Source organism: Pogona vitticeps, chromosome 2, assembly GCF_051106095.1.
Source record: "Pogona vitticeps strain Pit_001003342236 chromosome 2, PviZW2.1, whole genome shotgun sequence".
Taxonomy (NCBI): domain Eukaryota; kingdom Metazoa; phylum Chordata; class Lepidosauria; order Squamata; family Agamidae; genus Pogona; species Pogona vitticeps.
The window spans coordinates 29,969,294-29,996,070 of NC_135784.1; the positions used below are offsets into that span (position 1 = coordinate 29,969,294).

At 42.8% G+C, this 26,777-nt stretch overlaps 1 protein-coding gene and 2 long non-coding RNA genes across 3 annotated transcripts in view; 1 reads left to right on the plus strand and 2 right to left on the minus strand.

The window, feature by feature from the left end:
• LOC140704308 (uncharacterized) overlaps positions 1 to 159 on the minus strand; it is a 44,096-nt gene extending 43,937 nt beyond the window's left edge. Inside the window, exon 1 of the long non-coding RNA XR_012083411.2 lies at positions 45 to 159. This is a non-coding gene — a long non-coding RNA (uncharacterized LOC140704308). The remainder of the gene's footprint in view (positions 1 to 44) is intronic.
• On the plus strand, positions 1 to 25,392 carry LOC110091636 (C-type lectin domain family 2 member E-like). Its single transcript, XM_078388708.1, has 9 exons — positions 1 to 139; positions 2,640 to 3,168; positions 9,027 to 9,137; positions 11,452 to 11,602; positions 18,478 to 18,511; positions 19,005 to 19,111; positions 20,957 to 21,004; positions 22,141 to 22,289; positions 23,560 to 25,392. Exons 2-8 carry the CDS (start codon positions 3,027 to 3,029, stop codon positions 22,250 to 22,252), a joined length of 705 nt encoding a protein of 234 aa, XP_078244834.1. The 5' UTR covers positions 1 to 139; positions 2,640 to 3,026; the 3' UTR covers positions 22,253 to 22,289; positions 23,560 to 25,392.
• LOC144587581 (uncharacterized) lies at positions 11,637 to 18,470 on the minus strand. The gene is made up of 2 exons (XR_013542730.1): positions 17,218 to 18,470; positions 11,637 to 16,889 (listed from the first exon to the last, which is right to left on the minus strand). It is a non-coding gene; the product is annotated as an uncharacterized LOC144587581 (long non-coding RNA).
• Positions 25,393 to 26,777: the final 1,385 nt, after the last annotated feature.

The following is a 26,777-nucleotide window of genomic DNA, read 5'->3' on the forward strand; positions in this document are numbered from 1 at the left end:
AGAGAGAGAGAGAGAGAGAGAGAGAGAGAGAGAGAGAGAGAGACCTTCGGGGTAGTAAGAAGTGTACAGTAATTTCCTGGACTAGCCCTCCGGGCAACGGAGGCGGAGAGCGCCGGGACTTCTTCTCGACCCCGAAAAGGCAAGGCTCGGGGGACGGGACGGGAGTGGGGGAGGGTTGGCTGCGTTTGGGCGGGAAACTGGAGACCCGGGAACAGCCAACAGCCTCCTCCGAAGGATGCTGAGGGAAGACTTTCCCGGTTCGGAAACCCATCGAGCGGTTTAAATTTGTCATTCTGTTCCTCGCAAGGGACGCCCCCCCCCTCGTGTGCGTCCGGGAGGGTTTGGCGCTCAGGACCGGCTCTCGCTGGCCTGCTCCGAGGGGACGGTCTGGGGGGGGGGCGACGCTGCCCCCGAGTCGGGGCTGTGGCGAATGAAACCGCCCCGAGAGGTGGTGCAGCCCCCCCACCCCTTTAGTATGTTTCCCATGAAGGGGGCCTCTGCTGCCAGCGCTTGGGCTTCAGAGGCAGACTGTAGGTGAAGCTGGGAGGAGGGGGGGGACCAACCCTGCAGTCACCCCCCTACATTGGCGGTGCATTGTGTGTGTGCGCGCGCGCGCGCTCGCGTGCATGGGCTCCAACTCCCCCCCCCCTTCCCCTTGCTGCTCCCAAGGGTTACTCTTGGAAGAAAGACCAGGACCTGGTCTGGTTAGACGAATGGGGTGGGTTGGGGGTTCTGGGCAAATTGCCTATTTCTCTCCCACCTAATATTGTGGCTTCTCGGGGGGGGGGGGGAGAACTAGCTGCACTGGCCGTGCCCCATTTGTCTTCATGGGGCCCCTGTCACTGCCCATGCCACCTTAAAAACGAACACATGTAGTATAACTTGAATTTTATTAGACTGTGGTTGCAATCCTGTCCCCACTTCTTGTTGTTACCTACTGTCCAGTTGCCCTCGATTTAGGGTGACCCCATGAATGAGTGATCTCCATAATGTTCTGTCTTGCTCAGCTCTTGCAAATGCAGTCTGTGGTTTCCTTTAGGGAATCACCCTATCAGTCATATTTGTCTATTTCTGCTGCCTTCTGGCTTTTCCGGGGAATCCTCCCTTCTCATGATGTGCCCAGAATAGGACATCCTCAGTTTCATTATTTTTGCCTGTAGAGATAGTTCAGTCTTGACAGTAACTCCCACTGAACATACTGGAACTTCATTTCGAGTAAACATATGTAAGATTGCAGATTGCACTCCCTAAATTCCATTTTCCTACTTCATTTTACACTTACAGTGTTATCTAGACTAACATTTACTAACATATTGGCTCTCCTAGAACAGTGTTTAACTGTAAATATGTTTACTCTGTTTTTCACTGATAAAGTGCTTTCTCCAGTCAGGGTGTCAGGGTAGTTTCAGTCCTGGGTTGAAAAGGGGGTGTGGGGGGGAAAGAGGTCTGCAGACATAGGATGTTCTAGCAGGTGAAGTGGTGGTTTCAGGCTTCACCCAGCATAACCCCTGGGATTTTGTGTGTGTTTGGTTGGTCTAATAAAGGCATTACAGTAAATGGACATTGGCATTTTTCTCTTGGCAGCCATGGCTACCTTTAAAAAAAAAACATGAGTTCACTCTTTATTTCAGCCTTGCCCAAGTGTCTTGGAAGAGATCACAACCGTGGTCATCCTGGATGGAGAGGATGAACCTATAGTGGGCAGGGCATAATTTATGTCCATCTCTTACACAGTGTTAGTAATAATAGTCTTAGAACTGCAGAGCTGGAAGGGACCCTGTGGATCATTAAGTCTAGCGCCTGTCAAAGAGGCTCATTGGAGAATCGGATTAATATATGTGGCCCTTGGCAAAGTCAGAATGTAAAGTCTGCCCCCTCCATGGGGGAAACATGCTAATACCTCACATTTGCTGCCTTGCTCCATCATCTTCGATGGCAATCTAACATGAAAACTTTAATAACTAGAGTTCCCTCTGCTTATCACTTAATATGTGGTCTGATGATGTAGCTGAAGAGGGACAGTTATTCTGCCTTTGGCAACAGATAAAATCACTGATTTATATACAGTTTTCTTAATAGAAGGGTTTTATTAGATTACTAGATCACAGTGCGTAGAATCCTGCACAACATAAACCAAAAGTTTTGTAAGTTGTGTGTGTGTGGTCATTCTGTCATGCACTCAGACATACCCAGGTCACATGCTTGGTTTCAAACCTTAGTTGTGCAACCTCAAAAACTTGTGATGTACCTCTTGCACAATTTCTTACACATGTGCTATTTTTGCAAAAGGATTATAGCCTGGAAATATGATCATTCTTAAGATATAAAAGGGAAAATGACACATGACAAGGAAGTTATATTGTACAGATACCAGTGAGTTAGGTATCTGGTTGGGGAGCCGAGGGTTGGGAGTTCAATTCTCTGCTATGATTCCTGGGAGAAGAGACAGCTTGTGTGGCCTTGGGCAAGCTGCATAGTCCTACAGTATGTCCCCAGAAGAAGGTAATGGTAAACTACTTTTGTGTATTCTTTACCTATAAATCAGAATTGACTGGATGGCACACTATTATTATTTTTATTATATAATTTCAGAAAATTTAAGTTATTGATAATATTTTGTGATAAATCTATTTCTGCAGGGACTCACAGGATGGTGTCTGACTTCATAATTAAAGCAATGGAACCCAATTAGAGGCTCTTAGTTCAATACTTGCAGAGGCTGTGCTGACACTGGCCATAGCAGCAGCTGGAAAGGCAATTTCAAAACAGAAGAATGGAATACATATGAGTTACAGCTTGGCTGGATGAAGTATCTGTATGAAACACACCATTAAGTGGTATTTAAAAAGTGTTTTCCAAGATCATCTCATGTAGCCAAACTGTAGTTGCATCTGCAGTCTGTTGAACTGTTTGGAAAATTGTCACACATTTCTGTAGAGTTCAGTGTGAGCAGAGCCAGTATTGCATTTATTGAAAGGTCTGGGCTGAGGTCTGTGCATCCTTCTGGGAGAGAAGAGAGAGAGAACATGGCTGCACCTGAAGCTGGAAGCACAGACCCATGTCTTCCTCTGGATTCAAATAGAGCAGAGAATGGGGCAGTTAATGGACACATAAAACAAATGAATGGAACCATTAAAGAAGTACCCTTTACAGAATTTCCAATGCATGGTGAGTTTTGATTCATTAATGAGCCGTGTCTAATTAAGGTTAGGCTAAATACCTCCATGAAGACAGGAGGGCCTGGCATGCTCTGGTCAATGGGGTCACGAAGAGTCAGACACAACTAAACGACTAAACAACAATAATGAAATACCTCCATTGCTTGAGACCAGTTTTTTTTAAAATAGACTACCTGCACCTATACAAACCTGCCAAGGTCCCAAGATCAGCCACAAAGACAGAGCATTGATTATAACCTTCATTATAATCAGTACAAGACTGTAAGATCTTGGCTACAATTCTATAATTGGTATTAATTTAAGATTTTCATATCTTGCAATGGCTAATTGTGACTAATTGACAAGGAGCTAGGGCACATTTCAGTTGTGTAATCTATTGTGTGATTGAGACATGCCCAAGCACCTCATCAATTAGTTGCAATTAGCTGTGGTGAATGGCACATACTTTACGAAAACACCAGTAGGATTCTGGCCACAATAAGGTATATGAACAGTTGGGCATATAAGAGACAGTCTTTCTGGATCCTTATGCAATTTCCCACCCAAAATACATGTACCATCCCTTCCTTGTCTGTCTCTAAATAAGCATTTCAGACCTAGGTCAAAATTGAGCTGCATGTCCCAGTCAGAGTGAACCCATTCAATCAGATGCTCTATGGTAAAGGAACACATATGCAAATCCTACTGATTTGGAGGACTTCTAGCAAGAGAGATTAGCGACTGAATTGAACCCTGTTTTTCTTCTGGGCTGCCTCAGATTGAGGATAGGCCCACCTTTTATACAGTCACTTTCTCTGTTGTGGAAAATACGGAAACCCCCTTGGAGCATGGTTCTGTGTACACCAGTGGCTTCGTATAGTTTTTACAGTTAATCTTATTTGCTTCCAGCATTCCTCGGCTGTCAAAAAGAGTGCAATTTAAATCCACCAGCAGTGTTTTCTCTAGGAAGATAGAGTGTACCGTGTAACTTTGTCCCAGAGATTTTATGTAACTCTTCAGCTAACACTGATTCCAAAAACATACTTTTTAGTTTGCTGAAGGGTCTCATATAAGAAACTGAAACAATGTTGCCAAATGCCATTCTTAACAATGTAAAAACATTGTTCTGTAGTAGCTTTTCTTGCCTGATTCTAAAGCTGCATGCAGTGTAGGCGAGAACAAACTTTTTGTTTTTCGTTTCCTTTCATTTGATGTGATCTAGTATTTCATCTTTCTGCAAACCACATGCCTTGTGTGGGACTCTTGAGATAACGGTGCTATAGATTCAGTTGCATTTTTAGTTGGCAAGACCACAGCATTGGGTGTGGTTCATCTGGCCCAGGAGACAATAATTCATTTAGAGCAGCTACCTTTTCCTGTATGATCTCCCCTATTCTGGGCAACAGCAAAGCAAAGCAAAGTGTGCTGCGTATATACCGCCCCATAGTGCTACAAGCACTCTCTGGGTGGTTTACAAGTTATTTATGCAGGCTACACATTGCACACACACACCAACGCTATGAGCACAGTTTTGGCTGCAGTATAGCGGTTTAACCACTGTGCCACAAGGCTCCTTTTCTTCATTTCTTTTATTGAGTCCTGTGTTCCCCTTGGGGAGGGGACAGTAGCTTTAACCCACTCCCACGCTTTCAGTCCCCGAGTATCATTACATATTACCCCAATGCTTGAAGAAAGAAATTGGGAGATAAAATCTTTCACCTCCTAAAGTACTCTAGCAGGACACCTACATATCCTAAACATGTTACTAAATACATGACTAAAAGGACTGCCCCTCCTGGATATATAGACTGATGATTTGGACCTATTTGCACTGAACATTTGTTCAGCTTGCTAGGATGACACCAGCTCTCTGTCCCAGGGTGTACTCGGCACAAGGTCAGCAGATTCAAAGTGGAACAAGACACTTGCTTCTTAAATATTTGTACCTCCATCCCCACCCCAGATGGTCCTGGACTTACCTTCTGCTTCGGTCTGCTTTGTTCCCATGCAGGATCTGCCTGTGTGGACCCCATTATCATACTAATGGGATGCTGATCCCTACTCTTTGTGGGTGGGTGTCATTTGAGGATGTTTCCTTACTGCCATTTCAGTCAGTCTCCTCCTCTCCATACCTGACTACTGTCTGTGTTTCGTTTACTTGGGATATCAGCTGGACCAGTGTTCTTTTTTTTAATGTTATCTTTATGCATCATAGCACAAATGAAATAAAATTTAAGAAGCATTGGAGCAACAATGGTGGGTGTGTAAAACAGAGGGAGGAGGGAGACACAGGGAAGAACCAGATACCCCAGAGGGATCCTTCATGCATTAGGAACCATCATGCCATTTGGACCAATGCATGTGTTTGAACAACTGCATCCTGTGCCAGGGAATCCTGGCGTTGTGTTGTGTTTAGTCGTTTAGTCGTTTCCGACTCTTCGTGACCCCATGGACCAGAGCACGCCAGGCCCTCCTGTCTTCTACTGCCTCCCGGAGTTGTGTCAGGTTCATGTTGGTTGCTTCGCAGATACTGTCCAGCCATCTCATCCTCAGTCGTCCCCTTCTCCTCTTGCCGTCACACCTTCCTAACATCAGGCTTTTTTCCAAGGACTCTTTTCTTCTCATGAGATGGCCAAAGTACTGGAGCCTCAGCTTCAGGATCTGTCCTTCCAGTGAGCACTCAGTGTTGATTTCCTTTAGAACTGATAGGTTTGTTCTCCTTGCAGTCCAGGGGATTCTCAAGAGCCTCCTCCAGCACCACAATTCAAAGGCATCAATTCTTCGGCGGTCTGCTTTCTTTATGGTCCAGCTCTCACTACCATACATCACGACAGGAAAAAACATAGCTTTGACTATTTGGACTTTTGTTGGCAAGGTGATGTCTCTGCTTTTCAAGATGCTGTCAAGATTTGTCATCGCTTTCCTCCCAAGAAGAAGGTGTCTTTTAATTTCAGGGCTGCTGTCTCCATCTGCAGTGATCATGGAGCCCAGGAAGATAAAATTTGACACTGCCTCCATATCTTCCCCTTCTATTTCCCAGGAGGTGATGGGACCAGTGGCCATGATCTTAGTTTTTTTGATGTTGAGTTTCAGACCATTTTTTGCACTCTCCTCTTTCACTCTCATTATAAGGTTCTTTAATTCCTCCTCACTTTCTGCCATCAGAGTGGTATCATCTGCATATCAGAGGTTGTTGATATTTCTTCTGGCAATCTTAATTCCGGCTTGGGTTTCTTCCAGTCCAGCCTTCCACATGATGTATTCTGCATATAAGTTAAATAAGCAAGGGGACAGTATACAGCCTTGCCGTACTCCTTTCCCAATTTTGAACCACTCAGTTGTTCCATGACCAGTTCTGACTGTTGCTTCCTGTCCCACATATAGGTTTCTCAGGAGACAGATAAAGTGGTCAGGGACTCCCATTTCTTTAAGAACGTGCCATAGTTTGCTCTGGTCCACACAGTCAAAGGCTTTCGCATAGTCAATGAAGCAGAAGTAGATATTTTTCTGGAACTCTCTGGCTTTCTCCATAATCCAGCGCAAGTTAGCAATTTGGTCTCGAGTTCCTCTGCCTCGTCGGAATCCAGCTTGTACTTCTGGGAGTTCTCGGTCCACATACTGCTGAAGCCTACCTTGGAGGATTTTGAGCATAACCTTGCTAGCGTGTGAAATGAGTGCAATTGTACGGTAGTTGGAGCATTCTTTGGCACTGCCTTTCTTTGGGATTGGGATGTAGACTGATCTTTTCCAATCCTCTGGCCACTGATGAGTTTTCCAAACTTGCTGGCATATTGAATGTAGCACCTTAACAGCATCCTCTTTCAAGATTTTAAATAGTTCAACTGGAATGCCATCACCTCCACTGGCCTTGTTGTTAGCCAGGCTTTCTAAGGCCCACTTGACTTCACTCTCCAGGATGTCTGGCTCAAGGTCAGCAGCCACACTATCTGGATTGTGCGGGATATCCAAATCTTTCTGATATAATTCCTCTGTGTATTCTTGCCACCTCTTCTTGACGTCTTCTGCTTCTGTTAGGTCCCTCCCATTTTTGTCTTTTATCATGTTCATCTTTGCGCAAAATGTTTCTCTAATATCTCCAATTTTCCTGAACAGATCTCTAGTCTTTCCTTTTCTGTTATCTTCCTCTATTTCTTTGCATTGTTCATTTAAGAAGGCCCTCTTGTCTCTCCTTGCTATTCTTTGGAAGTCTGCATTCAATTTTCTGTAACTTTCCCTATCTCCCTTGCATTTTGCTTCCCTTCTCCTCTCTGCTATTTCTAAGGCCTCGTTGGACAGCTACTTTGCTTTCTTGCATTTCCTTTTCTTTGGGATGGTTTTCGTTGCTGCCTCCTGGACAATGTTACGAGCCTCTATCCAAAGTTCTTCAGGCACTCTGTCCACCAAATCTAGTTCCTTAAATCTGTTCTTTACTTCCACTGTGTACTCATAGGAGATTTGGTTTAGATTATACCTGAGTGGCCCAGTGGTTTTTCCTACTCTCTTCAGTCTAAGCTTGAATTTTGCTATGAGAAGCTGATGATCAGAACCGCAGTCAGCTCCAGGTCTTGTTTTTGCTGACTGTATAGAGCTTCTCCATCTTTGGCTGCAGAGAATATAATCAATCTGATTTCGATATTGCCCATCTGGTGATGTCCATGTGTAGAGTCGCCTCTTGTGTTGTTGGAAAAGAGTGTTTGTGATGACCAGCTCATTCTCTTGACAAAACTCTATTAGCCTTTGTCCTGCTTCGTTCTGAACTCCAAGGCCAAACTTCCCTGTTGTTCCTTTTATCTCTTGGCTCCCTACTTTAGCATTCCAGTCCCCTAGAATGAGAAGAACATCATTCTTTGGTGTCAGTTCTAGAAGGTGTTGTAAATCTTCATAGAATTGTTCAATTTCAGTCTCCTCAGCAATGCTGGTTGGTGCATAAACTTGGATTATTGTGATGTTGAAAGGTCTGCCTTGGATTCGTATTGACATCATTCTATCATTTTTGAGATTGTATCCCATTACAGCTTTTCCCACTCTTTTGTTGACTATGAGGGCTACTCCATTCCTTCTACGGGATCCTTGCCCACAGTAGTAGATATGATAATCATCTGAGCTGAATTCGCCCATTCCTGTCCATTTTAGTTCACTGATGCCCAGGATGTTGATGTTTATTCTTGCCATTTCCTGTTTGACCACCTCCAGCTTCCCAAGGTTCATAGATCTTACATTCCAGGTTCCTATGCAGTATTTTTCTTTACAGCATTGGACTTTCCTTTCACTTCCAGGCACGTCCACAGCTGAGCGTCCTTTCGGCTTTGGCCCAACCACTTCATTAGCTCTGGAGCTACTTGTACTTGTCCTCTGCTCTTCCCCAGTAGCATGTTGGACGCCTTCCGACCTGAGGGGCCCATCTTCCAGCGTCATATCTTTTAGCCTTTTGTTTCTGATCATGGGACGTTCTTGACAAAGATACTGGAGTGGCTTGCCATTTCCTACTCCAGGTGGATTGCGTTTAGTCGGAACTCTCCCCTATGTCCTGTCCGTCTTGGGTATCCCTGCACGGCATAGCCCATAGCTTCTCTGAGTTACTCAAGCCCCTTCGCCACGACAAGGCAGCAACCCATGAAGGAGAGGGAATCCTGGCAGTAGCAGGGAATGGGTAGAAATAGGTCCTTTCAAAGTACGTTACTCACAATCATCCGTTTTTCACCTCCTACACTGATGCTGTCCCTGAGATGTGTCACTGGGGACCTGGAGAAACAGAGCAACACTTTGGGACTTAAGCTGGTGCCCTGAGATGTGCTTTGTGAATTATATGAGTTTTTGCAATAGATTTTCTGAAATCAAACAGCATCAATACCTTGTTTCCTCTTACAGGGTTTCACTGTTGTGAGAAACGTAGAGCACCTTTGTGGGCAGTTGTGAGCTTGATATGCAATGCAGTTTTTCTCATCCCGATCATCATTTTAAGTGTGGTTTTAATATCAGGTAAGCAAAGACCTGCATTGATCGTCTTTCTTCTATCAGTTTAACTCTAGCTTTACCTTTCTGCCAAACCCACAGAAACTGTTTGTAGTATAAGTTTTGGGAACATATTTTTCTTTTTCTCTGTTCATAGTCTTTGCCTGCATAAACTGAGAGTTAAAGATGCCATTTAAAATTTCCAAGGTGGCTCTTCCTAAACAGTTCACTGCTCAAAGCAACACCATCATCTCCTAAAGTTGCAATACATTCTTGACTTCCTACAATAGTGGAACAATGTCAATGCAACATGTAAACATTTAAGACTGGCAGTTTCCTGACTATTTGAGATAAGTGCTTAAGTCCCAATGAACAGTAAAGTGATACTTTCGTTTAATTTGATTAAAGCATCACAAAATCATCAGAAGGCTTCCAGGTTCTCTAGAAGCTGTTGTCTTTTTCCCTAATGGACAGGAATAACCACCCATGCTTTCTGTGGATCTGCAAACCAGGCGTTATCTACACTACACACATAATAGCACTTTGATTTCATTTTAACTGTCATCCTGGGTTGTGCCTAAGGAATTCTAGCATTTGTAATTCAGTGAGTGACTTGGGGCAGTATCCTGTTTGATTTTCTACCTGTGGAATGGAAATCATGGAAGCGGCTTGTGGCTACTTGGTGCCCAGCACTTCACAGATAGCTTTGTCCACTTTTTTTAAAAGTAAAAGGTAAAGGTTCCCCTTGACATTTAGTCCAGTCATGGCTGACTCTAGGGGGTAGTGCTCATCCCTGTTTCCAAGCCATAGAGCCAGTTTTGTCCTTAAACAGTTTCCGTGGTCACCTGGCCAGCATGACTAGACACGGAACGCCGTGACCTTCCCACCAAAGTGGTACCTATTTATCTACTTGCATTTTTATGTGCTTTCAAACTGCTAGGTTGGCAGGAGCTGGGACAAGCGACGGGAGCTCACTCCGTCGTGTGGATTTGATCTTATGACTGCTGGTCTTCCCACCTTCCATTTATTTATTTATTTATTTACCCCGCCCATCTAGGCCAATGGTCTACTCTGGGTGGCATTGCAGCACAGAGGCTTCTGCAGTTTAACCCACAGCGTCACCACGTCTCTCCTTTGTCCACTTTAGCAGCCTCCAATTCTCTGTGTCAAAAATTAAAGACATTGGCCTTACAACATTCCGCTGTGACTCAAGGTTGTACGTTAGAGTTCCCTGTCACAGAATTCTAGGTACTTCCCAGGAGAAGATTCAGCCTGTGTAGCCTTGGGCAGGATACACTGTCCCCAGACACCCCCAAAAGAAGGAAATAGTCAACCACTTTTGAGTACAGTGGTGCCTCGCTTGATGATATTAATTCGTTCCAGCAAAATCGCTGTAGAGTGAAAACGTCGTCAAACTAAATAAAAAAACCCATTGAAACGCATTGAAAATCGCTCAGTGCATTCCAATGGGCTGAATACCTGCTCGTTTTGTGAAGATCCTCCATACGGCTGCCATTTTCGTTGCCTGTAAAGCGAGGAATCCATCCTAGAAAACAGCGGGGGGCCATTTTGACAGCCTTTGGCCATTTTGAGAGCCGCCGATCAGCTATTAAAAACATCATTTTGTGAAGAATCGGCAAAAGCGATCGCAAAAACGTCGACGTAAAGCGGATTCGTCGTACAGCGGGGTAATTGTCCAGCGGGGCATGCCTGTACTCTACACCTAAGAAGCACTGGAAAGGGCCACCATAAGTTGGACATGACTTGACAGCTCAAAATTATTATTCTTCACCAAACTGCAAATTAAAGGATCCCATACAGTACAGGAGTCTTATGCTGCAGTTGTTAAACTGCAGTACTGCAGGCAAAGGACTATGGAGTGATATCAAATAGATGTAACTGTTGTATAGACACACTCTGTCTGCCATGGAGGACTTTCAGAGCACCTTAACCAGCAAGCTAGAGAAAGTTTTATCTCTCTTAGCAATTCAGAGTAGTCTATTGACTAGATGGGCGGGATATAAATTCAATAAATAAATAAATAAATAAATAAATGCAGTATCTGGACAGGTCAGTTTAGGTCTTGGGAGTTATGTTTTCTTGCCAGTTCCATACAGAATGAGACTTATGGTATAGAATTTTAAAAGCGTATCTACTGGAGATGGGCAAAAATTTAAAAATGAGTTAAAATTAAATTACAATTAAAAATAGAAGGAGTGAATGAACCAGGTTTTTTGTTTATCTACATATGTTGAGAAGTCAAATTTCTCTACACAAACTGTCCTAGATGTAGCATTGATAAAAATATTATTCTGTCTCACTTCTTAATACTTTTCACTAGAGAGAAGAAGAGAGGCACAGCTGTGTTCTCCCACTGCTCCAGTACACAGTTGTCCTGATGGTTGGATTGGATACCGAAAGAGATGCTACTATTTTGCAGAAGCAGAAGGAGACTGGGAGTTCAGCAGGAAGAACTGCTCTGCCTTCGATGCCTCTGTAAGCAGCCCCGTATCTCCAAAGAGATTTATGGGGGTGCAGGAAATTGGGACGAGTACGAAAACCAGACAAACCTCTAACTGCTGAGCAGAGCCATTTGAACTCAGCCAGGTTCTGTCTAAATTTTCTTCCTCAGAGGCCAATCTCCTTATTAAGAAAGCAACACAGACATAACCATGAGATATACTCAGAATGATTTGGCTCTGAAAGTTTGGTAGCAAACCCACGTGGCCAATTAGACATTCAGCTAGTCTGCTCAAGAAACAATGCTTCTAGTTAGAAATCAATCATTACTGTTTTATTAAAATGAATTACTTTAGAAAAGGTTTCAGTTGATAGTACAATAAGTCAGTAGGTACATTTTCATTCAAGACCAACGGAACACACCACTCCCCCACTCCAGCTAAAAAAATAAAAAAATGAAACTATGCTAACTAACAAAAAGCATAAATCATCCATCTCATGTGTCTTGGGTCTTCAAAGGCTGATGCTAGATGAAAACCAGTCCATTATGGGAAAAGCACGTGTCTGCCCCTTTCTCAGGCAAACTCCATCTTTTTTCTCTCTTTCTCCTCACTCTTCTTCTTCCCAGAATGCCTCCTGGGCCTTGTTGTTCCGCCTAACTTTCTCATGGGGCTTCAGTTGTTTTCATACTTTGTGGCAGAATTATTTTGACTACGAAACTCTCTGCTCTCTACTCAGCTTAGCAACGAGATAACCAGAGAGCGAAGCTTCTCTGGAACAGCATGTAAAACTTTCCTACTACAGAACAGACTTTAACTCAAAATGGATGCTATTGGGACAATCTTAGGACTACATATCCCACTCTAATACACATAAAAACACAAATCATCACATGCCCCCCCTGATTATCGTTAAAATTCAGAGCAGTTAATCTGATCTAATTTTAAGAAATCAAGTAAAAGTAACTAAAAAGTAATTCAAAGTAATTAACTGGTTACATCTCAGAATTCAACTACAGATTAACTATTACAATACTGAAACATAGCACACTGTTGAATACATTGTTTCAACGTTCAGGTTCATAAGAATCTTCACAGTACATTCTAGAAAGACCATCTGCTACTACATTCAATTTTCCAGGAATGTGTTGAACTTCAAAATCAAAATCTTGCAATGCTAGACTCCATCTCAACAATTTTTGGTTGTGAGATTTCATCTTCTGCAACCAAACTAAAGCTCTGTGATCTGTTTGGAGTGTAAACTTACGACCCCATAGGTAAGGTCGAAGTAAATTGAGAGACCAAAATATAGAAAGAGCTTCTTTTTCAGGTACTGCGTAACTTCTCTCTCTATCCAAGAGTTTTCTAGAGAAGTATGAGATAGGGTAAAGGTTCCCATCTTCTCCTTGCTGTAACAAAACAGCTCCCAGTCCTAATTCAGAAGCATCAGTTTGTAAAATGAATGGTTTGTCAAAATCAGGGGACTTCAGTATAGGCGCATCCATAACCTTAGCTTTTAAAGCTTCAAAGGCACCTTGACACTCTGGTGTCCACTTTACCTTGACAGGCTGTCTCTTCCTAGTGAGCTCTGTCAAAGGTGAAGCCAAATGACTGAAATCAGGAATGAATTTTCTGTAGTAGCCGACTAGGCCCAAAAACGAGCGTACCTGTTTCTTAGTTTTTGGAATAGGCCAATCATTAATAGATTGTACTTTAGCTTGCAAAGTCTGAATTTCTCCTTGCCCAATCAAATGACCTAAGTACATGACTTTTCCTTGCATCCACTGACACTTGCTGGCTTTGACTGTCAGTCCTGCTTGTTGAAGTCTGGACAAAACAGTTTCAATGTGAGACATGTGAGAATCAAAATCAGAACTGAAAATGGCAACATCATCAAGATAAGCACTTGCAAAAGGTAAACCTTGTAAAAGTTTATCTATCATCCTTTGAAATGACGCACCTGCATTCTTCAAACCAAATGGCAATCTGCGGAAACGGAAAGTTCCCACGTGCGTGATGAAAGCGGTCTTATCTCGTGAATCTTCAGCTAAATCTAGCTGCCAATAAGCATTCTTTAGATCGAGAATGCTGATAAACTTAGCCTTTGAAAGATGTTCAATTAAATCATCCATTCTAGGCAATGGGTATGGATCTGGAACAGTAACACTGTTTAACTTTCTGTAATCAACACAAAATCTTACTTCCTCGAGAATTTCACCCAAAGCGTTACGTTTTGGCACCAGAACCACCGGAGAAGCCCAAGGGGAGAATGACGGTTCAATCACCCCCAAAGATAACATCTTTTGTATCTCTTGTTCAATTTGGATAGCATGATTACCAATTGCTCTATATGGGCTAGACCGTATGGGCTGGGCGTTGTTCTCAGTAGTTATCACATGACTGATCAATTTGGTGTAACCTGGTTTATCTGAAAACACATCTTGGTATTGTTCTAAAATTTGAAACAACCTTTCTTTCTGATCAACGGTACCTGTTAAAACAAGATTATCAGACCATGTACCTGCATCTTGCAATTCAGACAACATATCAATAGGTTCATTTGCAGCATGAAAATATTCAGCATGACATTGAAAAACCATTGCAGATCTATCTTTGTACAGTTTCAAACTATTGACATGGTAAAGAACAGGTTTCTTATTAGAATCTAACATTTTAACAAGATAATTGACATTTCCCAATTTTTGAACAATTTCACCTGGACCTTCCCAGACAACTTCTAGCTTAGAAGGTCTGAGTGGGTTCAGAACAAGTACCAAATCACCCACAGAAAATTCCCTGTGTCTGGATCTCTTGTCGTGGAAGAACTTCTGACTTGCTTGAGCGTCCAACAAATTGTCTCTGGCTAACTCCTGGACAGCCAAGAGTTTCTCTTGAAGTTTTCTAACAAAATCAGCAACTGGCACAGTACTACTTTTAACCACACCTTCCCAATCGGATTTCAGGAAGTCCAATGGTCCTTGTAGATTTCTTCCAAACACCACCTCACTTGGAGAAAAGCCACCTAGTGAAGAATGAGCTGAGCTACGGTAAGCAAACAAAGCAAAAGGCAAAAGCTCATCCCAAATGTTTCCATATTCTTGGGTCAAAGTTTTAATCATCCTAAGCAAAGTTTGTTGACCTCTTTCCACCATACCATGAGATTGAGGATGATGGGCCGTGGAAAAACTGATGGTTATTCCACTTATCTCGCAGATCTTACGCATAAGTTCACTTGTAAAGGCTCCTGCTTGATCACAAATTATTTTGGATGGTACTCCAATACGCGAGCACAAGTCCACAATAATTCTAGCTATGGTGGTAGCTGTCAGGTTGCTAATAGCGTAAGCCTCGATCCACCTACTGGCAGAACAGATGAAAGAAATGATGTATTTCTTCTTAGATTTAGTAGGAACAAAAGGTCCTAGCACATCCATTTGCAAACACTGGAACACTTGGTCAGGAATTTCCATAATCTGCATTTCGGCCTTTACCTTGTCAGTTTGATGGCCTGTGCGTTGGCAATAGTCACAAGAACTGACATAGTCCTTTACAGTTTTTGAAATACCAGGCCAGTAAAAATGTTGAGAAATCCTCTTCAGGGTTTTTTGTATTCCCTGGTGCCCACTACTCGGATGGTCATGAGCCATTTCTAGTATTCTCAGTCTATATTCAGTAGGCACGACTAACTGTTGAACAGGTTGGGCATCCAAGTTGGATTTGGGGAAATATTCTCTGTACAAAAGTCCATTTTCTCCCCACAGGAAACTAACTTGCTGATGCGCAGGACGTTCAGCATAGTTGTCTGCTTGTGACCTCAAAGAAGCTAGAGAGGGATCATTAAGTTGCTTCAGTCTAAAGTCCTCTGATCCCTTAGGTACCACCTCCTCCATTTTAGTTTCAGTTGTAGCTGCATTATCAGGTTCGGTCACAAGAGGCTGCTGTTGGGTAAGGTCTCCATCTGAGCTATCCTCAGTGGATTCCTGCTCCCGTTCAGGATCATGCATCTCTCTACTTTGAGAACGCGTAACTACCGACATTGAAGTTGCATTTTGACTCTGCATGTGATCCAAAAAAGCAAGATCATTTCCAAGAAGAAAATCAGGTTTTCCCTCATGGGTTAAAATATGTTTTACCCCTGACCAAGACTTATACGAAATTTTGACATAAGCTAAAGGAATGAAACGCTGATCAGTCTCTACAGATCCATAAGTTTTTACTGGACACCTCAGGTTGTTCAAGATTAAGGTGGGGTCTAGAAAACGTTTGCTTATCGAAGAAATGTCGGCACCCGAGTCACGAAAAGCACTTAAAGCCATATCACCTCCAGGTGTGTGAAGAAAAACCACCTCAGAAAATGTGCGGGTTGCCCAGTCCCTTTGCGCAGTTGGTACTATGCAATCAGGATCCATAACAGAAAACCTCTCTCCTGATGCAGTCTCTTTTACAATTTCTGAGGAAATTGAAGCAATTTGTAAGTCCAAAACTCTAGGCACATATTGGTTTACTGCTGCCTGCATTCCACTGGCTTGCGAAGGGGTTACAGTTAAGTTAACTCCTTCCTGACTCTGTGAAGGCACAATGCTTGACTGGTGAGTCACAGAAACTGCATTACTGGCAGCTGGCACTTGCTGAGTTCCTGCTGGCACAGAACTTACATACGCCATCTTGGGTGTGCCTGCTTTAGATCTGCGTGGAGCTGGCACAGGTGTTTTCCTAGCTGGCTCCTTAACTTGGCTAGCTGGCACATTCAACTTTGGGCAATCTCGTCGTAGATGAGAGCCACCACATTCAAAACATTTAAGAGGCGTTTTACTCTGGCTAGGAGCTAGACTCCTGCGTTGCTCAAATGAACTTTGCCTGGGCTCTTGAGGAAAAGACTTTCTAAATTCAGGCTGACTCTGTCTCTTAGGCGCTACTGGTGCAGTCTTTGGCCTAACAGGTAGGTCATCATGGTAGTAAGGTAGATTGCTTCTATCAACACCAGCTATTGAGTCCTCGAACTCCTCTTTTTCCTTCAGCTTATTAACCAAACGCTCCACCTCTGCCTCTCTGTACTGCTTCAATAACTCATCATCACTGTTCTGATTATGAATAGATTGAGTGTGACAAGCAACAAAATCTGCAAACATCATTGTTAACTTATCCACTTGTGATAGACTCTTGTTAGGATCAGGACCCACAGCACCGGCTGCTGCTGCTGCTGCTGCTCCTGCAGTCCCATCAGAAATGCCTCTGCCTGGCACTCCCCTCCCTACTGGAGTGCTGGCACCCGCCATTTCCTCTGCCTGATCCATCTGTTGCAACTTAGTCCAAGTCTGATCTGAATCAGATCTAAGTAGATCCTGGACGTCCTGTGCTGGGAGTTTAGCCATTATATCTCCCTTTTGTAATTCCCTTCTCAGTTGTGAAGAATCATAAGTAATCCTTTGCTTAGCACCACTTGGAGTCAAGACGTCCTGTTCAAGAGCCTCCAAAAGCTCTTGGTGCCAGGGCTTCGTATCTGTACTAACCAAAGACAACTTAGCAGATGCACTACCAATTTTAGCTTTTCTCTGAGTCACAAACAGCTCTCCAGGCAATTCCAAAAATTCTTCTGCTGCTAAGTTTTGCTCCATATAAGCTGGATCCAAAGCAAACGGCAAACTGACCCAAAAGGAAAAATCTCTCTCTGCCCATGTAGCCGAAACTGTAGGGCGAGAGCAAAGCCATAAAACACTCTGGCAGGAACAGCCCTAAACTGGAGCTTCAGAAGGGCGACCGTTTACTTGCATGAAAATGCCCACTCATTAAACAGCCCAATTAAACAGATTTTAATGTCTGTTAAAACCTAAGCGTTGTTTCTTATCAGACCTCACTGCAGCTAAGTCTTTCCGTAAGATCCTTAGCTGGAAAGAGAAAAGCAATTTGGCTAATTTACAGCCTGTCAGCATGCACGCACTCCCTCAGCCAAGGCTTCCGGAAGAATGCCTGCAGCTTCACTTACAAAGCAAGCACCATAAATCCATAAATCACACGAAAGCACGTGTTCCGTCCGACCGCTGCCAACCATGTAAGCAGCCCCGTATCTCCAAAGAGATTTATGGGGGTGCAGGAAATTGGGACGAGTACGAAAACCAGACAAACCTCTAACTGCTGAGCAGAGCCATTTGAACTCAGCCAGGTTCTGTCTAAATTTTCTTCCTCAGAGGCCAATCTCCTTATTAAGAAAGCAACACAGACATAACCATGAGATATACTCAGAATGATTTGGCTCTGAAAGTTTGGTAGCAAACCCACGTGGCCAATTAGACATTCAGCTAGTCTGCTCAAGAAACAATGCTTCTAGTTAGAAATCAATCATTACTGTTTTATTAAAATGAATTACTTTAGAAAAGGTTTCAGTTGATAGTACAATAAGTCAGTAGGTACATTTTCATTCAAGACCAACGGAACACACCACTCCCCCACTCCAGCTAAAAAAATAAAAAAATGAAACTATGCTAACTAACAAAAAGCATAAATCATCCATCTCACGTGTCTTGGGTCTTCAAAGGCTGATGCTAGATGAAAACCAGTCCATTATGGGAAAAGCACGTGTCTGCCCCTTTCTCAGGCAAACTCCATCTTTTTTCTCTCTTTCTCCTCACTCTTCTTCTTCCCAGAATGCCTCCTGGGCCTTGTTGTTCCGCCTAACTTTCTCATGGGGCTTCAGTTGTTTTCATACTTTGTGGCAGAATTATTTTGACTACGAAACTCTCTGCTCTCTACTCAGCTTAGCAACGAGATAACCAGAGAGCGAAGCTTCTCTGGAACAGCATGTAAAACTTTCCTACTACAGAACAGACTTTAACTCAAAATGGATGCTATTGGGACAATCTTAGGACTACATATCCCACTCTAATACACATAAAAACACAAATCATCACAGCCTCCTTGGCTGTCATTGATTCCCAAGAAGAGCTGGTGAGTCCAACCATGTGGGGCAGCAGCGTGTTTCCCACCAGCTGACCTTGGTTAGGTGAGTGGACCTTTCGACCTTGTGATTCTTAGTGAGGTTTTTCAGCCACATGCATACCTGGGGAGGTTTACGTCCAGAAATACAACTTCTCAACAGGTTAAGGAAAAAAAACTCACAAAATCTCACATCCATCTGTCACACCTATGGTGTTAGCCGTGTAAATGTGGATTCATTGGGGGCAACAGCATTAGTTAATGATATTGGTGTGTAGTTTAAAATCCCCTGTGAAGGGCTGTTGCAGGTTTGTTTTTTTCTCTTTTTTTGCATCCTCCTGTCTCAATAAGGTCTTAAATTCAGAGTGGGATCTTATGTTCGGGGTTTCTCTTCAAGCTAACATCCTTCTTGTAAAAGGAAAAAAAAAAGAAAAAAAGAAGAAGACAGGATTGACCAGGATTTACTGTTGTTGGTAAAGTGAGTATGCTTCTTTTCTGTGCAAAGGATTTCTTGAGACGCTACAAAACGTCTGCCGATCACTGGATTGGCCTGAAAAGGAATGAAGAAACAGAGGCCTGGAGATGGATCAACGGTGTCATTTTCAACAACACGTGAGTCCCTCTTCTGCATAATTGAGGAAAACAGATGTCAAAATCCAGAAACCAGAGAAGCTGTTGCAGATTCTCAGCAAAACCCAGGGAAAGATATTCAGAATGTGTATGGAGATTTTTGAGAAATCTGAATGCTTTTATAAGAATTGTCTTTTTCAATGGAAACAGTGGAGTAGAGGAGAAAGGTGGTGCATGATTTGAGGAGCTCAAGGTTTCTTGAGCTGTTTTAACAGCTGTTGAATTAGTTTTTCTTTTTAGTTTAGGGAAACTATCTGTTTTTTTTAAATGACATTTTTAAAAATTCAATACCATGGCTGTGTCAGTAGAAGAGAATGGATTGTTCCAATGGGGATCGGGGCAGTAGCAGTAACTGAATGTGTCACTCATGGAGGAGGGAACAACAGTGACAATCAAGCTGACCTTTGTTTGGTCTGCATGTTGTTGTTTAGTCGTGTCCGACTCTTCGTGACGCCATGGACCAGAGCACGCCAGGCCCTCCTGTCTTCCACTACCTCCCGAAGTTGGGTCAAATTCATGTTGGTCGCTTCGATGACACTGTCCAACCATCTCGTCCTCTGTCATCTCTTTCTCCTCTTGCCTTCACTCTTTCCCAACATCAGGGTCTTTTCCAGGGAGTCTTCTCTTCTCATGAGATGGCCAAAGTATTGGAGCCTCAGCTTCAGGATCTATCTTTCCAGTGAGCACTCGGGGTTGATTTCCTTCAACCGCCGAAGAATTGATGCTTTTGAATCGTGGTGCTGGAGAGTCCTCTGGTCTGCATAGAAGCTGGCTTTGCTGCCCAGTAGCTGCCTTGAAAAGAGCAGATGTATCTGAGTCTGGTGTCTCAGCTGTGACCATTCCTCCTTGGGTGACCCTGCTGGGAGTCCAGACTGAGTCTGGCTTCCTTATAGGATTACTTTGAGCTTCACTGACAAACTCAAACTCCTTCTCCATGTTAAGATGTGCCTCCAAGAAGGGGAGTTCCAGGTTTTGTTAGGCATCCTTCAGTCAAGAGACTATGGTAACGTGCTCTGAATGGAGGTCTTGGAACAGCATCTAGTGTGGCTGAGAAGGCCAATTTGAGAGTGACAATCCCTTCCACACTGAAGACAAATACAATCTGTCCCCTGTCCAGCTCTCTGATTTTGCTCGTTTCGGGACTGCCTCTTTGCCTCGGCCTGCTGTACAAGGGTCTCTTCAAATTGGAAGAGGCCATGCTGTACCGCCTGCCTCCAGGTTGAACACTCAGACGTCAAAGTTTCCTATCTGTTGAGGTCCATTCCTGAGGCCTTCAGATCTCCTTGTCGTCTCCCTCTGGGGCAATTTCCCCACACTAATTCTCCATACAGGAGATCTTTTGGAATCCGACCATCAGCCATTCTCACGACGTGCCCAAGCCAATGTAGACGCCGCTGATTCAGTAATGTATACATGCTAAACTTCCAGCTTGTTCTAGGACTGCTCTGTTTGGAACTTTGTCCTGCCAGGTGATACCGAAAGTTCCAGATATATGAAAGGTTATTATCACTTACTATAACTAGTCCTCTCCCTTGTGGTGAACTGCACTTTATCATCCCAGGCAGGTACTACACTAAGTACAAGTAAATTTCAAACATTTGTTTCCTGTACAAAGAACCAGTTCAAATATTTTGTTTAAAATACGGTCTTTAAAGGAAGAACGAAACTCCAAACAAGTGAATAAAGCTCTTAGCTTTTTAGTCTTAATTTTAGATGCTGCAAATTGTTTTTATGATGACCTGAGTGTACTGGCATTTTTTTCCCTTTTCATTTGCTTTGTGGTGTGGTGAACATCTGCCTAAATGTTGTAGCTGCATTCTGTTCCAGTGATCTGCACACACTCCTTGCAGGAAGTGGCAGCTGCCAGCGGGTGGGGTAAGCCCTCATTCTGCCCTTTCACTTAGAGGTAGAGCATAAGATCAAAGAGTTATTTTAGCCCGTCCTAGTTATGATTAGGTAACTAGGATCCTATTTGGAAATTTGCATTTATTTCATTCTGTTGTTTTCAGCCTAGTGCTCAAGCCTATCAAAATCTTTTAAAAATTAATTTTTTGTTTTCTGAGGTATTAGCTATTCCACCTAATTTTGTGTTCCCCACAAATTTGATAAATATTCCTTGTACCCCCTCATTCAAATCATTAATAAAATGTTGGAGAGGATTGAGCCCTGGACTGAGCCTTGTGCTACCTTGCTTGTTACCTCCTCCCAATTTGAGAAGGAGCCATTGATAAGCACTCTCTGAGTACAATTCTGTAACCAGCTGTATATCCACCTGACAGTTGTCCAATTAAATAAGTATTTATTTATTTATTTATTTATTTATTTATTTATTTATTTATTTATTTATTTATTTATTTATTTATTAGCTTTTTATCCAACCCATTTAGGTCAACTCTGGGCGGTTTACAGTAAAATATCATAAAAACAATTAAAACAACAATTTAAATCAATAATATTAGTATTATTCAAGATGGAAAAGTATAAACAGAAAATTAAAATAAAAAGTAAAGTCAAGTAGGTAACTAGTACGTCTCTCTCACAACACGCTATGTAAATTATGCTAAGTAAATAAAAGAGCTCTCAGGGCGTTGCCTTTAGGCTCCATCTGCTTGTCGACTCCTTTGTACTTTCTCTAAGGCAATTAGCCTTACTTTGCTCCGTGATCACCCACATTGTGGGGTTTTTTTTGGTTTGGTTTGGTTTTTGCTTTTTAAGTTTAGCTTGCCCCTCCAATATTCAGGGTTTCTTTTCTGCCACCTGGTAGGGCAGCCGGATGAAACAGAGGACAGGCCTTCTGCCCCTTTAGCATTGTGTGATGGAGGACATTTCAGCCTGTGTCGCTTGCCTTAAAAGGTGTAGCTGCTGAACTTTCCCCTTTGAAGTAACGATCAAAGCTATAGGGATCCTGACCTCCTTTTCATATACCTTCCCTCTTGCATGGTTTTATACTAGCTCCTGCTTCTATGAATTTTTTAGATGATGGATGGTGAGGATGATTTCTTCTTCTGCAGACTTCACATTTGTGGAAGAGGAGCATGTGCTTATGTGAATCATGAGGGGATTGCCAGCTCCAGCTGCGTATGGCAGGAGCCCTGGATCTGCAGCAAACCACCTGTCAGCTGATCAGACAAGCTTTACACCCGTTTCAAAGCCCTACAATGTAAGCAACTGAGATACTCGGAGTATTGTGCATGTATTCCTTCCTTCCTTCCCTCCCTCCCTCCCTCCCTCCCTTGCATTTCTCCTTGTAGAAATTTGCACCCTGCCACCACTGAGAGCAGTGAACAAGAAGTCAAAATCCCAATTGTAAATAAGACAATGCTTCAAATTGAAATTATATGAGAGGAAAAAGTGCACATAAAAACACAGCATTTGCGTAAAAAAAAAATCAGCATAGACAGCCTAAAATGTTTTCCTGCCTGAGGCCAAGGACAATATGTCACCATCTTTCTTTCAACACGAAAAAGGTTAGCTACACTAGTAGGTGAATCTTATATTAACTCAACTGAAGGGGTCATATCTTTTACCATAACTGAGAGGTAGAAATGTTGTTTAGGGGCCCATGACAGCCTATGGAAGATATACAGTGGTGCCTCGCTTAGCGATGTTAATCCGTGCAGCAAAAATCGCTGCTAACCAAAAACATCGCTAAGCGATATTAAAAAGCCCTTAGAAATGCATTAAAACATGTTTAATGCGTTCCTATGGGCTTAAAAACTAACCTTATGTGAAAATCCTCCATTGCGGCGGCCATTTTCGGTGCCTCATAAGCAAGGCAACACAGCGGGCGGCCATTTTGTTTACCCGACGGCCATTTTGGAACTGCCGATCAGCTGGCCGAAAATGGGGGCTTTGTGATGATTGCTTCTGCGCGATCATCGCAAAGCGAATTTTCCCCATGGGGGCCATCGCAAAGCGATCGCTTTTGCGATCACAAAAATAGGGTCACAAAGCGATTTCATCGCTATATGGAGCGATCGCTATGCGAGGCACCACTGTAACTTGGATCTTGCATATGCTTGAACATTGCCTATTTTCCCCGCTAATTAGCAAGTTTTTTTAAATAAAAAATCAGAATGCTTTTTTTATCAGAAATCCGAAGGGCCACTTCACATAGTGGGACAATTTAACTCAATATATCACTTTTAGAGACCCTTTTCCATGGAGAGCTAATCTTTCTTGCATAAGCATACTTGTACAAGGGGAAAATATTGTAGTAACATTAAAAATATTGTTCCTGAGAGAAGCAGACTACTAATATCTAGTTGTCCACATTTTGGGACAGCCGAGCAACATTTGGAATAGCAAAAACATGGTAGGTCTAGGGATGATCAGGACAAAATGGAGTTAAGCTATAATCTACTTTTCACCACAGGCTGAAAGGCCCTGTAAGAAATATCTCTAACACATGTACGAACTCTGTCCCATAGGCATAATTATCTTCAAGAACCCGTTGTGAACTATGGGAGAAGCCTGAACCCTGGTCCCTTTGGAATCAGAGATGACTTGAAAGAGGAGGAGCAACATCCCAAACCTGTCTTTGCTTGCCTTCATGCTGTCTGGAATCATAGAATTATAGAGTTGGAAGGGACTTCAAGAGGCACAGAGTCCAGCTCACCACTAAAACAGGAAATCCACAAGAGAGGTTGTCAGGATATTATGGCTCATAAAGTAGAATTTAGTCTTTGTACATAAACCAGAGTGTTCTTCTAGACATACATTTTGTATCAGGTGTGCAGCTACAAGGTTAGCACATGTAGATGATGTCAGCCCTGAAATGTGTATTGGACATGATATAATGTCTGGGAGAAGACATTGCATAATAATGCTGGTGATTGGTTGTTTCACGCTATTTAAGTGCTGCACACTAGAGTGGAATATGGAGCTTTATATGTTGCTGCAAGAAGTGCTGTCTATTTATTTTACAGATAAGGGTGTTGTTTAGTCTGCTGTACATAGCTCTGCTGTTCATATTTTGTGTAAAAACATGAGTGCTGAAGGTATCTACCATCAGCCTGTGCTTAAAAATCTTCAAAGAAGGAAAGTCTAGCACCCTCTGAGAAAAATCCCAAGCCACTGTTGAAAAGCTCTTCTGCTAAACAAGTTCTTCCTAATGTTTGGGCAAAATCTCCTATCTTGTAATGAATCCATTATTTCAGACCTTGTCCCCTGGAGCTAGAGAAACATGCTTGCACCATGTTTTATGTGGCAGCTTTTCAAATGTTTGAAGATGGAATCATAGAATAATTGAGTTGGAAGGGGCAGTCATGGTATGAGAGCTGGAGTGATATATGCAGTTGGAATGCAAGTGCAAGCTAGCATTAGTGGCTGTAATGAAAGATGGCAGATGGATAGTGAGGAGGAATTGAGAGATGGTCAGTCATCCCAATGTTAGCCCCCTCCCTTATCAAAATGGGAGTACATCCTGGAAAGATTCTTTGCCGGGCAGCCCAAGAAATGCAGGAACAGAACCTGATGTATCCCATGAAGGACCAGGAGCAATTCTCCACTCCTGGAGAAGCTGTTGAGAAAGAGTCAAGGGTTAGTTCTAGCAGCTTATCACATCCGAGAGAGTTTGTTGCAAAAGAGGGAGGAATTGTGCAGAGAGCTGGAGGGGTCAGCAGGGAGATGCAAATTGGGTTGTTTAAACATCTGCTCCACCTTAAATGCTTTGAGTGTGGCGATGTGGGACACATTAAAAAGAATTGTGGGAGACTGACAATTAGAAAGCCAAAAACCACTGCGCAACTCAACGTGAAAATTATCAGGCCAGTGGGTTGAGTAATTGACACTCAGGAGCCGTGGTATTTGGATCCAGAGGTGGATGAATGGGAAGCATGGGGAGGGTGATCATTGGAAGAAGAGTTTTGCTTCCCCAGGCAAGATCTACTAGGAGCAGGTATGCATTGAATTGATCCTGAGTCAGCTGAGCAAAGCAGAGGGAGAGGCCGAGGTTATCCATCATCATCAACTATTATTGTAGGCTGCGGCAAAAAATGTTGCCTCCAGCTAGAATTGAAGGTCAAGCCACAGAGAATTGCTTTGTGCTCTCTTCAGAAGGCTTCTATGCAAGGCATTACAGCTGTTAAAGTGACAGAGGATCATTGAGACTTCCAGGGTGTGGATCCTGATACCATCATAACTAGAGGTGGGGATGAACTGCCAGAAAAAGAAAAAAGCTGTTTTAATTTTGTTGGTGAACTTGATTCTGTATAAACCCATAATGTCTTTTTATCAAAGGCCTTGTCATTTGGATTACTGAACATTTTGTTGTGGCTTTTTTTTTTTGCCAGCTTTCCTATATTCCTAAATTTTGCTTATACTCTACGTTTTGTCTAGCTCACTTAAGAGAAGCCAGGGTGTAACCAGGGAGGTTTCCCTTACCCTATAAGGCCATTGAGTCCAACCTCCTGCTCAATGCAGGACTCCACATCATAGCACATCTGACAAATGGTTGTGCAAATTTCTCTTGAATGCTTCCAGCATTCCTGAGGTAATTGGTTCCACTGTCGTACTACTCTAACAGTTAGGAAGTTTTCCCTGATAGCCTAAATCTGGCTTCCTGTTGCTTGAGTCCATTACAGTTGTGCCCCGCTTGACAACGATAATCCATTCCAGGAAAATTGCTGTTAAGCGAAATCGTTGTCAAGCGGGGGGGAAAAACCATTGGAATGCATTCAAAACCGGTCAATGTGTTCCAATGGGGAAATACCTCATCGTCCAGTGAAGATTGCCCATAGAGAACCACCAATCAGCTGTCTTCCGAAGCAGGGGTCTAGAAAGCAGCCATTTTGAGAAGGGAGGGAAGCCATTTTATGAAGGGAAACCATTTTTCGTAGCCGGAGAAATAGTCGTTTAGTGAAGAAACGGTTCGCGAAGCAGGCTCCTAAATGACGTCAAGAAAAAAAATTCATTGGAACCATCGTTTTGCGATCACACAAAAGTCATCATTAAGCAATTGCAACATTGTGTGAGGTAAGCGTCAAGCGGGGCACCACAGTATTATATGTCCTGCACTCTAAGATGAAGAAGAACAGATCCTGTCCCTCCTCTGTATAATAATCTTTCAAGTATTTGAAAAGTGCTATCATATCTCACATCTGTGTTCTTAAGGCTAAACATGCCCAGTTTTCTCGGTCTTTCGTCATAGAGCTTGTTTCTAGCTCCTTGATCATCCTTGTTATCCTCCTCTGAACCTGTTCCGTTTTGTTTGCATCCTATTTAAAGTATGGTGTCCAGAACTGGAAGCAGGACTCTAGATGAGGCCTAATCCATGCTGAATAGAGGGGGACTAGGACTTTATAGGATTTGGAGCTTATATATTTCTGTTCATGCATTCTAAAATTGCATTTGCCTTTTTTACAGGAACATTGCACTGTTCCAAATCCAAGATCAATCTCACTCGTAGTATTACTAAGCCAAGTATCGGCCATCTTCTAACTGTGCATTTGGTTCATTTTTCCCTAGGTTTAGAAGTTTGCATTTATTTTATTGTTTTGTTTTCAGCCCAGTGCTCAAGCCTATCAAAATCTTTTTAAATTTTATTTTTCTTCTTCTGAGGTATTAGCTATTCCACCCAATTTTGTGTTCCCCACAAATTTGATAAATATTCCTTGTATCCCCTCATTCTAATCATTAATAAAACGTT